Consider the following 16132-nt stretch of genomic DNA (forward strand, 5'->3'; position numbering starts at 1 on the left):
TCTTTGCCCACGATTATTACCTTAGTGAAGATATTCAATATATATTGATAGTAGAGTCATTACTTGTAAAGGCATGAATTGAATGATTTTATACCCCACTATTTATCAGAATGCATAAAAGGGTTAAATAGTGCATTGTGAAAGATTGGTCATCCGTGACATTGTCTATTGCGATATTTGAATGTCCATGTAATAAAACTACTACTAGAAAATGTCTTTGTCAACTACTTAACTGTGCCTATTGTTTATCCAGTTTGATCAAGTAAGGGTCATATATTACCACAGGGTACTGTTATTTACCTATATCTCACATCACATCACCCAGAGTTTTCACAGTTTTAACATCACACTTTATAATTTATATGTGCAATACAGGTATAATGGATAACATACAAAATATTAGCCATTATAAGGTGCTGGTTTGTCTCTCGACACGGAAGATTTATTCTTTAGCATGTCTTAGTGAAGAAGTTGCCAGAAAGTTGACAACTCTTCACAGGTTTGGATACGCATTAAAGTACAGACAGAGTAAAAAAAAAAAAAACTATAAGAACCAAATATAAGCTTGCATACAAATAGCTGTTGGGGGTAATGGGATACTTTATTTGATAAGGAGTTGGATTGTCAACTTTGTCATCAAGTCTACATCAAAGGTGATGGCTCAACAAACCTGTTAAAGAAAATTCATTAAGAATAGAATCTTCATAGATGTTGAAACTCTTACGATCATTTAGCAAATTTTGAACCATTAGTTAAGTCAAGGGCAATAACTCATCCTTTGCCCAATCTATTAGCTAACAAAGATTAATCAAACCCTTGAATTTAAATCTGCATAGGACATACCAGTACCGGTAAAAGCTTTTCTTCGGCCAAACAGAGATTTCGAAAACAGAAAAAGGAGAATAAAAATTGTAGAAAGGCCGGGACAAGTGCAATACATATCAAATTCTGCATTGCACAAGTTCCAGTCCATCCAGCAATTTCATGTCAATCCAATCTTGCACTCAAATTAAACAAACAATACCTTCTACAATAACAAGTAAACATTTCAATAAACAAATAATACAATTTCATTCAAATTCAATAGACAATATTTATAAGGAAATCAATGTGATTTATGTTCAATTTTGCTACCCACTCAACATCTGCTTGAGTAATAACTAAGGTAATGCAAATTTAATATGTAATTAATTAATAGGCTATGTGTAAGAAAATCAATTTAGAGTATTTCTAATAATTAAAGGATCTGCACAGCCCATGATGCCTCTCTGAAGTCACCTACTTTGAACACCTGAACAACAAAAGGCTTTAGAGATTGTTCATTGCAACCTGACTAACCTGCATCTATCAGGGCTGAGGGGGGACTATTTATTTAGAGATATTTGAAAATCTGAAATAGCGAGATTGATTGTCAGCATGTGCACTTTAATTTAAAACTGCTAACCTAATGTGTAAACAAAGTCATTAATTATGTAATCATGCCATGCCCAATTCAAAACTATAATATCATTATCAGACCATAAAGGCATGCCACTATGTTACGAGTTGTCCTGGTAGCGAAATTTGTTGAAAGCCTCACTGAAACCTAATCGATAGATAGGCCTAATCTACATTATACATGGAGTTGACTAATAACCAAATAACGTTCATTCAATAAGAGACAATATTCCATTTACTGCTTGATGCAATCAAAAGTGACACCGACATGAAACTAAAAAAAAGCTCATAGACTCGACATGTACACACCACAGCACAGCCGACACACATTTTTTTACAAAGTGTTAATGACAAAATTGATCAACGTGTAGCATATACCACTGACAACAGGCCACTAGATCTAATATAACAATCAACTTGAAATAAATTTTCACTTCCGCCTGACATGAGGACAGTCCATTTGGCTGAACCAACACACGATGCCGATGGCAATCTTCATTTTCAAGTCGGACTGTCCTACTTACCACTTGACATTTCTCCTTTTGGATTTACACTGACAGCCACACCAACCTTGCCAACTATTCTAATTATATTTTAGAATGTTAGGTTTATCAATGTGATAGGGGCGAACGTGCATTTAAATCAGAACTAAAACTTTCCAAACTCTAAAAACTTTCCCGCGAAGTTTTCTAACATGTGTAATGGCGTCCGTGACATGTGGACTTCAATTTACCCATAGTGCACTGCGTTGTCATTCACCTGTTCGCGCGTGTCACACGAGGTCCTACATTGAACAACATTGAAAGAATGATATTTTTTTGTATAATTATTTCATTAAATTAGGCCTAGAGGATAATGTAATTTTCAAAATTCATGAATTAATTGTTAAGATCATTTTTAATTTATTTACTTTTTTTGCTGATTGTGGATATCTAGTTCAGTTTTGGAATACACTGGTGTATTATTGCCGCTTTTCGCCGTTCGGTTTTATACGCCCACATCAGCACATGAAACTTGGCAGGGTTCAGAGTCAGAGTTGACGTTTCGACGTACAGTGGGTTTTTGTTCTTGAATAAGCGAAAATTAGATTTAAAACTCAATAACTTAAGTCCATTTGGATAGGCCTATATAATGATTGATATTGTGGTTGTGTTCAAAGTTGAAGTTGTTCCGATGAACGGTTTCGAAATTATTGCCCTTGGCTATGGGAAATAGCAACAAAATTAGCTTGTTAGCATTATAGAAACTAGAGTCTTATACCTTATACTTGTATCTCTAGGCTATTTAGGTAGACCTATCATATAAAATATAAAATGAAGATGGTTTGAGAGCAATGCGAATATATTTATGTTGGTTTGAGTTTGGTTTTGTGGTTAGTACTTGAGGCTTTTATAATTATTGGCCTTGGTCTATATTGTTTTAATATCAGCATTTTTGAGTAGGATTAGAAGAACTTATGGGCGGTAGGGTTTTAAAACCCACCTGCTTCCTCGACTCTGAGTATGACGAGGCTTCTCAGTAGCGGAGCTAGTGAAAAAAGTGGTTTGCTCCCTTTATTTTGTACCCTCAGTCTCGGAAGGTTGGCACCGCCACTGACGAAAAAGCAAAACACTACCAGCAGCTTCTGCAGCTGGTGTGCGTTCGTTATCTTGCCTTGCAAAATATATTTAACCAGATCTACAAGAGCTGGTAGTGTTTTCCTTTTCCGACTTACTTACAATGTACGACTATTGATATTCCTGGACTGTTGGTTTACTAGGTTAGGCCTACTGGAGCTGGGGCTACCCACATGTAAAAAATTAACTATGGTTGGTTCTGAAGCCATTAAAAATCAAAATGCTGCACCCCATTCTCCTTACAAACTTGCAGTATGATTTGCACCCAGAAAATTTTAATCTAATATATCTGCTGGTTAAAAAAAAAAAAGAAAAGCTAGATCACTTTTCAGAGGTTTCTCAAGACTTTCAATGGATCATGATTCCATATTGTATTACGATCACCTCTTAGCGACTTCAAGACCATAGATATTGAACAGTGTAACTCTCTGCTTGATCGATGCAGTTTCTTACCTGTATGACAAGGTGCTAAAATGTAATTTTCGGGGCCCTTCTTTGATCACGTCGTGGCTAATTGCCGTTGCTGTCATTTGACACCCAATTTACAGAAGCCAAATTACATCGATCAGCTGGTTGGTAAGCATTTTACAGAGGCCAATTGCCGACTCATGGAAGAGACCACGTCCTAGTTAAATTTCTTGAAAATCATGCAAATGAATGAAATGAAAGCCAGACGTGATTCTTCAAGAGAGCAAGTAATATATCTAGAGGGGCAATGCGTTAGGGTCTATAGTTGAAATAATTAAATTGGTAGGTTTTCAGAATTTTTCAAAGGGTTGGGGGAGGGGGGGAGGGGATGGGCATTCTGAGTATTTGAGCATTTAATGTGATCTTCTTAAATGTGATGTGCTGTGAGGTTAACTTTCCAGTCCTTTCAAATTTGCAAAAAGCCCTGCTTCAATCTGCATTCCTATACGGGAAAAATAAAGGAACAAGAAAATGTCCTGAAGAAACACCCCTATCACCCAGTGCCATGCAGAGTTTCTACCCACCCTTCTATGTTTACTGAGGATTACTAACACATTAAGTATGTATATATCTTTTATTGTACAAAGACAACTAAGCTACATAAAAATTGATATGCAAATATGCTTTATACAATAATATGTATTTCAGCCTAAATAAATAAATTGATCCTAATTTTTTCAAATGCACTGCATGGATTTTTCATAACATAACAATAGAGAAGATACATTCAATTCTAAGATGTGAATTAAAAAGGATTGTTGTATTCTGGAAATACAAATTCAGTAGGTAAACCTAATTTATTCAACAAGTGGTTTTATTTTATTCTGGTTTTCCTCCTAGATTTTCTGAGATTTAAACTGGGTGCGTATTGTACATGCCCGCGCATTATATTCACAATTATATGGTATCTGCTCTTTACTACCATGTAATGGCCAAATAAATTTTATGGAAATAAAGCATATCAATGTAAGCAATACCGAATATAAATAAGATATGTTTAGTAATGTTTAAACAGTTGAATACATTGAGTATTAAATTAATTAAAGCAGTAATAATAATTTGACAAATGGCAAGTTCACACTCTTCCATCTTTCATTATACCTAGAGCCTAAATGCAAAAATTTAAAATATCTTCCGTATCAAACACACCAAAAGCTAAGCTACTCTCTAAATTCTCAGATCCTTAACACTAGATCAACTTCTATCATAATAAATAAAGAATGTCACTATTACCTAGTTTTAAATTCATTTTCAAGGGATATGTCTTCAAAATTCAATTCAAACAATAACTCCATTTATGTCCCGGTAAATTTTTGAGAAAACATCCCATTCTGTGATAATTGATATTTGATTAATTGAAGCCTAGACATAAAACTTTCAAAGGAATATCCCAGAACATATTGATAGAAAAAGATAAAAACTAAATAACATTGTCTAGAAAATAACAAATTAAATACACATCAACATAATATAGTTTTAAAACCATACAATAAGTCCATATAGTATGAATAATAATAATAATAATAATAATTTGTGATTTATTGGCTACTATACAACTTGTACAATTCATTATTTTTCTACTCCTGCTAGTTGCTATGACAACCATTGTTTATGTCCTCTTTTGGAAGTGAATTCGTTCCATACAAAAAAAAATTATGAAAATAATTAGCACTGCTATTTGATTATTTGAACTACTATGCCTATTGGTCTACGTAGAATATGAAAATAATTTTATTGTCGTAAATAGCTCTACGTGTATATTATATCTACAGTGATTTTTACTATTATGACATTGCGTAGGAAGCATGTGATAATGAGGCACCATGATGATTAATGAAGATATGATAAATAGTATTTTAAAATGATGAGGATGAATCATATTCGTCTGGTCTATCTTTATATCGTTCTCGACGGACCAACGCTAATTTCTTTCTTGCATCAGCTAATTCTTTTTCCTTTCTCAGAACTTCTTCTTGTGCCATTATGTCCTGAAATAATGACAAGCACAATTTAAGATGCAGAACATTCCATGAAATACCATCATTTTTTCCCCACAATATTAGGTTAAAGATGCTGCCATAAAAAATTAAATCTAAAGGTCATGGACAAGACTTTCCAAGGGCATTCTTCAACCTATTAGCTTTAACCTCTTGAAAAGAAGTCCAAAGATTGCTTTGCACTGCAAGCCCTGTGCACTATACTCAGAGATATCCAGTATTTACAGGATCATGCAATTCTCAAATTGGGTTGTCAACTCAACATCTCATTTTGTTGATCTTCTGAATAAAAATATTCTACTTACCCTAGCAATACCACCAACTAGACGTTTATCAACAGTAACACTTGTATCATCAACATAATCTTGTGCTTGTTGGGCAGATCTTACTAAAGCCTCTGTTGCTCTTTTAACAGCATTACCAGCAGCCTGCAAACAAGTACATTATTAACATATATTTTACAATGTTATTTTAGAGTAGAATAAATGCAGACCAGTTTGAACATTACAAGCTAGCTCTGTGTTTGATGATGTTTTGAATCACACTCTGATGTGCATTAACATCTTGGCAGGCTTTTATCATAACTTTCATATGGTTAATCCATAAAAAATTACCTGTAATCTCTGCATAGCAACAGATCCTGGGTCAGCTTTCACTTTACAAGCCATCAATAACTGGGCAGTAGAACCAGCTACCTGTTTAGCTGATGCTATTAGTTTCTCTTCAGTAGCATGACCTTGTACCATAGCATTAGCAGATTCACACAAACTATGTGTAGCTGCTGCTACCATTTTTGCCTGAAAGATATCAATATATTTAACCATTTAAAAACATTACTTTTTACCACATGGTCTTAAACTAATCACATTGACTTAAAGGGCAAAAATTAGGTTTCCAATGTAGCCAAGCAATTGTTCCAGACTCTTAATTTTAGATTATCCAACACTGAAATTATATTCTTATTGCATGGCATTTTGTGAGCTTGCAATCACATCAAAAAAGATATTCTGTTTTCTCTGCATCGACAAAGATCTTTTACTAAATGCCATTAAATCAAAATATTAAAATCATTGAAACCTACAGCTGAGATTAGACCTTGTGACCATTGACCATCTTCATCTAAGGTATGACGGTGGAACGTAGATCCAACCTGTAACAAAATTAAACAAACAAGGTAAACATCACATCAACAAATTGAACAAAACAAAAACACTAACTGCAAACCCAAAAAGCACATCAAAAACTAGATTGCTAATCTATGGAATGGTTTTCATTACTCTGTATCGAGGCAATCAATGTTAATTGAATGAAAATGATGATATTGCAGGATCAATGCAGGACATTCAAAGAAGAAAATGAAACATATTCCCACCTTTCCTTGTGCAACCAATTCCCTTTGTGCAGCAGAAGCAGACTTGACAAGAGCAGCTGTTGCAGCTGCAATACATTTTGCAGCATCTAAAATTTGTTCTTCAAAATTCAAATTTTCATCTGCTTGCTATAAAACCAAAGATTTAAAAAATATCAAATCAACAGGATAAAGAAAGTTTAAGCAATTTCTGGACACCAAAAATATAAATTTTGAGTTGATGATATTTTAATTTAAATTAAAACAAAAGTTGAATAGGTAAAGATAATGAATTGAAGTCAAAAATGTCCTAAAAGGAATGACTTATATCCCACAAGCATGAATAAGAGGAATAAACATGAAGCTTCACATTGGTGCTACAGCAGAAACACAATTTGGTGGTGCATCATATGATGGTGGTTTGGTAGGTGAAAGGACAGACCTCTGTAGTGACATGTTTGATACTTGGTGGACTTTTAACCATTAACCACCAATTATATCAAACATATCTAACAGAGATCAGCAAACTCTTCAAACATTTGTCTGCCCTTGGTGCAAGACTGGATCACTAGACAACACTAGCTAGACATCTCAGACTAGTAGACATCAAAATTCCACACAACACAGCAAAACACATTACATATATTAGTAACGTTTTGTTATATAATATATTTAAACACACTTTAAATATGCAAATCTTGAAGAATTTAAGCTTTAGAGTCATATAACATTTCGAGATACAATACAGTTGCCACTTGATCACAATATACAATATCATAATTTCAAAAAGACAAACAATAGCTAGGTATCAAACAATGCAGCAATATAAATACTTACTCTAGCAGCTTGTCTTGGTTTCAAACTGGCTAACTTCTTAGCTGCAGCTTCTATAGAGTTAGCAGCACCCAACAATTCATTTTCAGCTATAACTGTAGGATCATCAGGATCTACCCATTCTTGACCTGATAATAATATTGATAAAGATAATGTAAATCTTGTATTATAATAATACTCTGTATACTGAGAAATGTCAGGTGTGCTAAGTAAAATCTATAATAAGAATTGTTTATATGGCTTATTTGATTGGACACTTAATGAGTCAAAACACGATACAAATTTTTCAAGAGATAATGGGACTGCTGCCCAGGTTGCCATAAAATCTGCATATGGTAAAAAATTTGCATAAGAGCTTCAAAAGTAAAATATTTTAGTTTGGGTCTGGGAGTTCACTTGTTCTCTAATATAAATAGTGTTTGGATTTTACTTTGACCTAATTTGCATACTTTGTCTATTGCATGTGTGGATGAAAGAAAATGTTTAGAAGTACATTAAGTTTAACAAACATTGACTGTTAACACACCACTCCATACTAATGACATAAACCTAGTAAAATTACTTATCTACAGATACTAGTTCATAGGGTTTTAGTACTTTATTTACCCTTGTACACACGTATTCTCCAATTTTTGAGTAATTTGAGCTTTCAAATATTTAAGAAATATATTTAATTTTTGCCCTTTGCATTTGATTTTATACGAAATGGAAAATAAAATATAAAAATTATATGGTGAAAAAACAAACTATATGATATATAATTTTCTTAAAGCAGTGCTTCAGAAATCTAAGCATCCTCTAACCAAATAAAATACAACTAAACTCTAAATGGGAGAGAATTGGACAAAGAGTAGAACACTGATTATGAGCATAAAAATAATCAATTAGCCACAGTACTTAAAATAAAACCGTATATAAAAGGCGTGGGTGATAAAAGAGGTATTTGGATAAGTCAGATATAATTGTGTCAATGTCTCCTTAAAGATATCAAGATCATACACGCTCGGTTAAACATGTTAAAACAGGTATACTCTCTATTGTCTAAGTATTAGTGTGTATATAAGATTTTCTACCCTAATATATCACGACTAAACCTCAGGAATATATATCTTATAAATCATCATATCATTCTTTTCATGCCTTTGACTTCAATTTAATACAGATTTAGACTACAGATATATCAATCCAGTAAAAAGTAACTTTCCGATAAATTTCTTCTCACCTATTTATGTCTGTTATCTATCATGAGGATAAATTGATATTTTATTTGGGTATTGAGACTAATGTTTGTTATGTAGATCTTTTGATTATTCTGTTCCTATTGACTATTTATTTCAAATGAAATTGTTACTAAGGTTTGATTGTCATGCCGACACACCATGCTGGGGAGAGTTATAAACTATGTTAATCTTTACAAATGATCCCATACAAAATAGATTGTGATCACACACAATACCAAACATAAACACAATATTTCATAAAGGATCAATTATCATGCAGAAAACTAACTTCAACTTTGAAGAGCTGGTAGGGAAAAATACTTGAGGGTCGCAGGCTATTAACTTGCCAGATATCATTTTTCTATAGTATTTGAGGTGGGAAGGGAAACTAATTCAATAATAGAAAGAATTTACAGTTAAACTTGTGAATGGTCGTCAACACACACTTTTTAACATAACAATCAACACAAATAAACTACAGTCATATCAAAAACTCATTTAGACCTCCTTTAAAAGAAGGCGGTTTCTAATGAGGACACAGGGTATTAAGCTGAAATGTGGACATGCTGCAACAAGATATATCAAGTCAAGTTGTAACTTGGTCTTTTATTATTATATTGCAAATTCCGTTGTTCACTAATTCTACACTAATATTGGTTATCATTAATCTTATTTATTAGTTACAGTTCTTGTCAATAAACAAGCTTTCATTTACCTGGTATATAATACGACCACCGAATTTCTATTGAATCTGAGAATAAAAGGGTTGACACAAACATTTTAATTCAATAAAAAAGTTTTTTTTTTTATTCATATCCTATATTTTTATGAAAGAAAGGGAAGGAAGGGGGGTAATTCTGAAATGAATATAAACTGACAATATCTAATGAAAGGAAGAAAAAATAAAAATCTAACTAAATGATTCAACTACAAATGAAAGGCTAAATTCCAAATATTAATAAGGTTCTTGTAAAGGAGTTGCCACAAACCACATTGCATTTCTACAATAGTTTAGAAAATGTAATGGAATTGCCATTGATCTATGAGTATGTCAACTAGTCCAATGAGAATGTCTGGTCTTGATAAGAAAGTATCTCAATGACCTACTAGATTGTCTTATCCAAAGAAGAGTCTGGTAAAAATATAATTCTTATTGAGTTATGACACTGTCAAAATGTATACACTGGATTAACATAGTGTCATAGAGAAGAGACTGTCTGGATGTAATGGAGACTGTCTTGTCTTAATAGACATATCAGTGAAAAGGTATAAATAGATTGTTAAAAAAGATTGAATTCATAGACTTACGAGAATGTCTGGTCTAAAAAGAAATATCATTGAGTTATGAGAATGTCTGGTCTACAAAGAAAAGTAATTGAGTTATGAGAATGTCTGGTCTAAAAAGAAATGTCATACAGTTTTGAGAATGTCTGGTCTAAAAAGAAATGTCATAGAGTTTTGAGAATGTCTTTTCTATATGGAAATGCCAAAGTTTTGAGGATGTCTAGTCTGTAAGGAAATGCCAAAAACTTATGAGAATGTCTGATGTATATAGAAATGTTTTAGAATGTCATAGAGTTATGAGAATGTTTGATCTTAATGGAAATGTCATTGAGTTATGAAAATGTCTGGTCTAAATAGAAATGCCATAGAATTATGAGAATGTCTGGTCTTAATAGGAATGTCATTGAGTTACAAAAATGTCTGGTTTAAATAGAAATGCCATAGAATTATGAGAATGTCTGGTCTTAATAGAAATGCCATTGAATTATGAGAATGTCTGGAATATGATAGAGTAAGGAGAATACATGGTCTAAATAGATATGTCATAGAGTTATGAGAATGTCTGGTCTAAGCAGAAATGGATCACGAGAATGTCTGGTCAAAATAGAAATGAGTTATGAGAATGTCTGGTCTAAATAGAATTGAGTTATGAGAATGTCTGGTCTAAATACAAATGAGTTATGAGAATGTCATTGTCTGCAATGCATTTTTCAGACCTGAATAATTTACTGTCATAATTTTTCAGGAAAACAAAGAACCACAAGCCTAAAGATTTGGGTTAAGGCTAAATTCAGAAAGAAATAACCAGGAGACCAAGATAAGTTAACATGGGTCAGGAAACTTATTAACTACTTGCTAAAATGTGAAGTGGTATTTTCCTCATTTGACTAATACAATAGTAGAACCTAGTTCCTTATCAACTAAGAAATAAGCCATAATATGAACAGAAACATAAAATAATATGAATAAAGGAGGATGTACCACGAAAACTGTGCAACTAAATAAAAGCAAATAAAGAAACAACATTGAAAACATTGTTTAAACAGACCTCTTCTTAATCGCGGAATGCAATCTGATAATAAAATATATATAATATCTAATATGAATAATGGATAAATATCTAATATATAGGATAAATAGTTTGAATAAATGTGATATACATTCCACTAGTATCCTACAGTATCTAATATAATGAGTGAGTGATGGTAATTATGATTTTAGTCTACCCTTCATATTTCTCTTGTAGGGGTATTATATATTTTCTTACAACGATAACCACTTTTAAGGTCATGTCGATCCTTTGTAGCTGGTCCTCGGTCTAAAATTTTGGCATAGATCTTTTTCAGATTATCCATACCAAGTTACAACTCTGTTCTCAAGTGTATCATTCAGATCTTCAGCTTCTGTTGAATTTACATTTCCTAATTTCCATTCACTCCATTCAAAATAGCTCCTTCTTGTAGATTGATGTGATAATAATTGATCACCTTTTCAAAATATTTTTCAAGATGTTTTGCCACCCTATTCCTATGCTTGATCATGTAAAATAACAAGTGCAAGAAGCAAAGGATTTCTTTAATCTAATCCTTTAAGCTTAAAAGCTCTATAGCAGAAAAAATGGGAAACTTGGTCAATAACAAGAGAAATAGTAAAGTGTAGACTAAAATAGATTTTTATATATAATATGACATGGAAAGAAACTGAAGAGGTATCAAGGTTCTGATAACTAGAAAATTGTAACTTTCATAAACAAAAAAATCTCCTACAAATCTAAGTTGACCAAGTCCTTATGCAAGCATAACATGAATGTCTTAAAACCATAAAGCACAGCAAAATTCAAATCCTAACTAGGCCTGTTCTAGAAATGAACACAAAATTTGTTTCTAATCTCAAAATTCTGAAATCTTTTTAAAAAAACACCAAATTGTAAGCAAGATGCTTGAATGTTGTCATAAGCTACACAGTGTGTTGAAAAAAGGAGATAAAAAAAGAAGCAAAATCAAGCCATATTTACCTTTGATAGCTTCAGCTGACTGAATCAATTCTGTGACAGCATTGGCAACTTTTCTTGATACCATAGATAGGTTCTGTCGACTTTCTTGAGAAGGTTTAGCCAGTGCCTGAAATAACAGATAAATCCATGACATAAGCAATGTTTTTCATTTCAAAATTCTCATCATAAAAGACACAGCAATGCAGAGATTTGGAGGAAAAGTGAACTATTGACTTACCACGTGAACATATTCTAATAGTTCTTTATAAGCTGTACCACACATTCTACCAGCATTGATAGCTCGCTGGCGTATTTCAGCTGTTTCTGCTGTAGCTGCAGCCGCCTGAAAAATCAAAGCATATGGTTTATCATAAACAACGTTAAATTATTGTATGGAAGGAACAAAAGTCTTTAGTTTGATTTTTGGTCATAAAAAATTATATTTAATGTACTTGAAAATAAAGCAAGCATGTAATTCTGGCTTTCATCAATCAATTATTCCCTACACTTACTTTACAATTATGTAAGAGATCCATGATAGCTTTTCTTCCCATATTAGAAGCAGCAATAATATCTTCTTGTTTCATACTATTAGCAGCTGCTACAGCTTTAGCAGTTGCTGCTGTGATAGGTTTAGTATATCTGATCAGATCTTCAGCAGATGCTTTCTTACCAAAGGTATCAGTAGTATCATACGCCTATAAATCAACAAAATATTTAGTTCAGTCACTTCAAGATCAATAAAATCAAAATAAATGGAGGGTATAAAAAAAATCAAGAATTTAAATTAAAGTCTTATTTGGTCGTAAAAATGCATTACTAGCAATAAAATTTTTAAATCTGATAATTCGAATCTATGAGAGTGATTTAAAAAAAATTGTAAAGAATGTACCTTGATTTCTTGATTGATAGCCTCTACAGTTGATTCCAAAGCTCTGGTTCCTCGAACAGCTTCATCTTCTACCGTTTTAACAGTTTTTAATAATGATGTTACATTGGTTACCATAACCTAGAAATAATTAGTAGCCAAACCATCAAAGTCTGTATCATAGTTTGATCATGATATCTTTATTTTGATTATGCCAACTTCACATCCCCTTTAAAATGTCTACACACCTGATGTACTTTTTATATCAACTAATGTTTATATTAAGTTTAATTAATGAATTTAACTGAATTTGTTGTATTAATCGATGTATAATAAATACAAAACACATTGTATGTGAGCATCAATATGACACTATCAATTATACTATCAAATTAACAATATGACGCTATCAAATTATCAATATGACGCTATCAAATTATCAATATGACACTATCAAATTATTAATGACCTATGATTTACATGTAACAAATGTTATTATTAACAAACCAAATGAAATATGAGACTTGTTTTTATCTGTCAAATGTGAGCTGTAAAAATATGGGATTAAATCATATTAAATGTGGAGTATGCACCAACTTATATTAATTGTTAAAAACTCTCTCCCTTTGGGTTAATATTTTAAAATCTTTCTTGTTCTTTACCATTAATGTCAATAGAGGGAGTAATATTTTTTTTATGAATTTTTTTACAAAATAATAGTAAGAATTTCTTAAAATTAAAATCTTTTTTTAAAATAACATGCAGTGACACCTCTGTTTTAAGAATTCAAAATATACAAAGTAAATTGGTGCATACTCTAATTTGAAATCTCTGAATGTTAATTAGTATGGATGTAGTTGTAATGTATATGTAAGTTCCTAGGCAAGGCCAATTTATTTTCTGGTTTTACGGGATTTTTCTAGAAAAATTAGTTTTTTTCCCGCTGATTTCTAAAAAATTAAGGCAAGAGGATCTGTTATAAAAGAAATTAAATTGATCTGGTCTAAATAGCTACTGGATAAAAGATCTTTGAACTTGGGTGCTATTAAGTGCATCCTCACGATCTTCAGATGCAATACAATTAATAAGTCAATTTAATGATCCCAACATGTGTCTCATATATAATTCAATATTTGACCCAAGATAAACACTGAATGTTCAAAATCAATTTTGCTGTTATTTTGCAGGGTAGAGTTTAAAATATAAGAGAGTTATGCAGCCATTTCCTGTATGATAATGTGTAGACCATATGAAATATATGAAATGATAACGGGTCATGATACCAGCTTCAATTTATAAAGTGAAGACATTTTGAACAGCATAGTAAATAGAATACTTGAAGATTTAGTTATCTTTATTGACTGACCTTCTATACTAAAAGTCAATAGTTTATAACTTTCAATTTTTATTACTAGATATTGGATGTAGGTCAGATTTGGGAAATAACATTAAAGGGATAATTTTAAATTTAAATTCCATATTCAGCAAATCATAGTTAGTTTACACTTAACAAAAAAGCCAAAAATATCTATATTAGATACTTAAAAAAGACTTCCTCAGACTGAACTCTCAGACTGAACTTCAATTTAATAATACCATTTTCACAGCAGGGCTTTTATATCACTATTTTGACCATAAACAAAGATTAGTTACACGTTTTCACTATGAAAGTACACTCAATAGTGGTATAAATGTTCAATTTTCTATATTAGCAACATACACATCTAAACTATTCAATCTTATGTGCAATTAAATGATTTGAAAAGAGACATTGGAAAAATAAAATGGGTTAGAAAGATTAAATGATCAAATAAAGAAGGGATATTAAATCAATATCTTTTTTACCATACTGTTCAATATTCAACAGGCTTATCTTAATAAAGGTATTCATTCCTCTAGATATATTCTATCAGATTTTGAGAAAAAAAACTCGTATAAGTGCATCCTCAAAGAATTTTAAAATTTGAAAACTTTTCCATTTATGTAACTTTGTCCGAAAATTTATTTTTCCAGGCAGAAAAGGTATTAGCATAGCATAATCAGCTATACAGTACTCAATTTCATTTCACCCTAGGAAGAGAGGATAAAATATACTACTCCTTCCTTTAAAAATTCTACTGTTTCTAATCGTAAAAGTCATTCAAGGATGAAATATGTTTCTAAGAGACACATACACAATCTGGAGTTATTTGAATAAAAATAACTAGAGGAACAGATGCCTTTAAAAAGTTCAGATATTGATAGTAAACTAGGAATGTGTGACATAATGAAGTTATTAAATCTAGATTGTTAAAATGAATGATATCCAATAAAAAGACGAAATCAAAGAAACATTTGAGACATACCACTTTATTGAACTAAACAAATGAAAACCAGTTATAATTTGATACTAGAAAATTAAACTATAAGAATATATAAATACAATATCAAAAACGCTAATATCTATCTTCAAAAATAAACGACAATTATAGAAATCAAACACATATACAACAATTATACTTTGATATGTTATTCAAATAGTTATGAAGTTAAAGCCTTATTTTGCAATATACAATTTGCTTTTTTTGTAAAATTTTCTCCAAATATGATAAAAAAACTATCCAAAATACTGATCAATTACAAATTATCATTAAGAACATTTACTCTAATTTACTTATATATATACAAATTTTGAACTAAGCCAAAAGTGATGAAAGAAGTTGTAAATCTGGAGACCCTAGTGGGTTACTTGTAGGTCTTGAACCCTTTGGCATAGTTGGTGGTGGTGGTCTTGGAGGAACCCTTTCAGGTATATCATCAAAGTCAGAAGACCAGTTATCATGTAAAGCATAATCTGGTGGCGGTGGGCGAGGTGGTGCCTCAAAATCATCATCAAAATCAGAACTAAAATCATATCGTGGAGTTGTAGATCCATTCATATTAGGTTTAGTTCTAGGCATGACAGGTGGTGGTGGACCTCGTCGTTTGGTTGGAGGTGAAATATGAACATTTCTAGATGGTTGTACTTGTTGCTGTACTTGTAATGGTTGTGGTGCAGGTCTAACATGTTTAATTATCTGAATGGATT

General features: G+C 31.9%; 1 protein-coding gene across 1 annotated transcript in view; it reads right to left on the bottom strand.

The window, feature by feature from the left end:
• Positions 1–5136: 5136 nt before the first annotated feature.
• LOTGIDRAFT_218488 (hypothetical protein) overlaps positions 5137–16132 on the bottom strand; it is a gene marked incomplete at its 5' end in the record, with an annotated part of 41313 nt that continues 30317 nt past the window's right edge. Inside the window, 10 exons of the mRNA XM_009061245.1 lie at positions 5137–5509; positions 5824–5946; positions 6133–6315; positions 6600–6668; positions 6891–7016; positions 7704–7828; positions 12219–12324; positions 12436–12540; positions 12710–12895; positions 13090–13206. Of these exons, the coding sequence (XP_009059493.1) occupies positions 5378–5509; positions 5824–5946; positions 6133–6315; positions 6600–6668; positions 6891–7016; positions 7704–7828; positions 12219–12324; positions 12436–12540; positions 12710–12895; positions 13090–13206 (1272 nt within the window). The 3' untranslated portion in view covers positions 5137–5377. The remainder of the gene's footprint in view (positions 5510–5823; positions 5947–6132; positions 6316–6599; positions 6669–6890; positions 7017–7703; positions 7829–12218; positions 12325–12435; positions 12541–12709; positions 12896–13089; positions 13207–16132) is intronic.

Source organism: Lottia gigantea (genome assembly GCF_000327385.1).
Source record: "Lottia gigantea unplaced genomic scaffold LOTGIsca_47, whole genome shotgun sequence".
NCBI classification, from domain to species: Eukaryota; Metazoa; Mollusca; class Gastropoda; family Lottiidae; genus Lottia; species Lottia gigantea.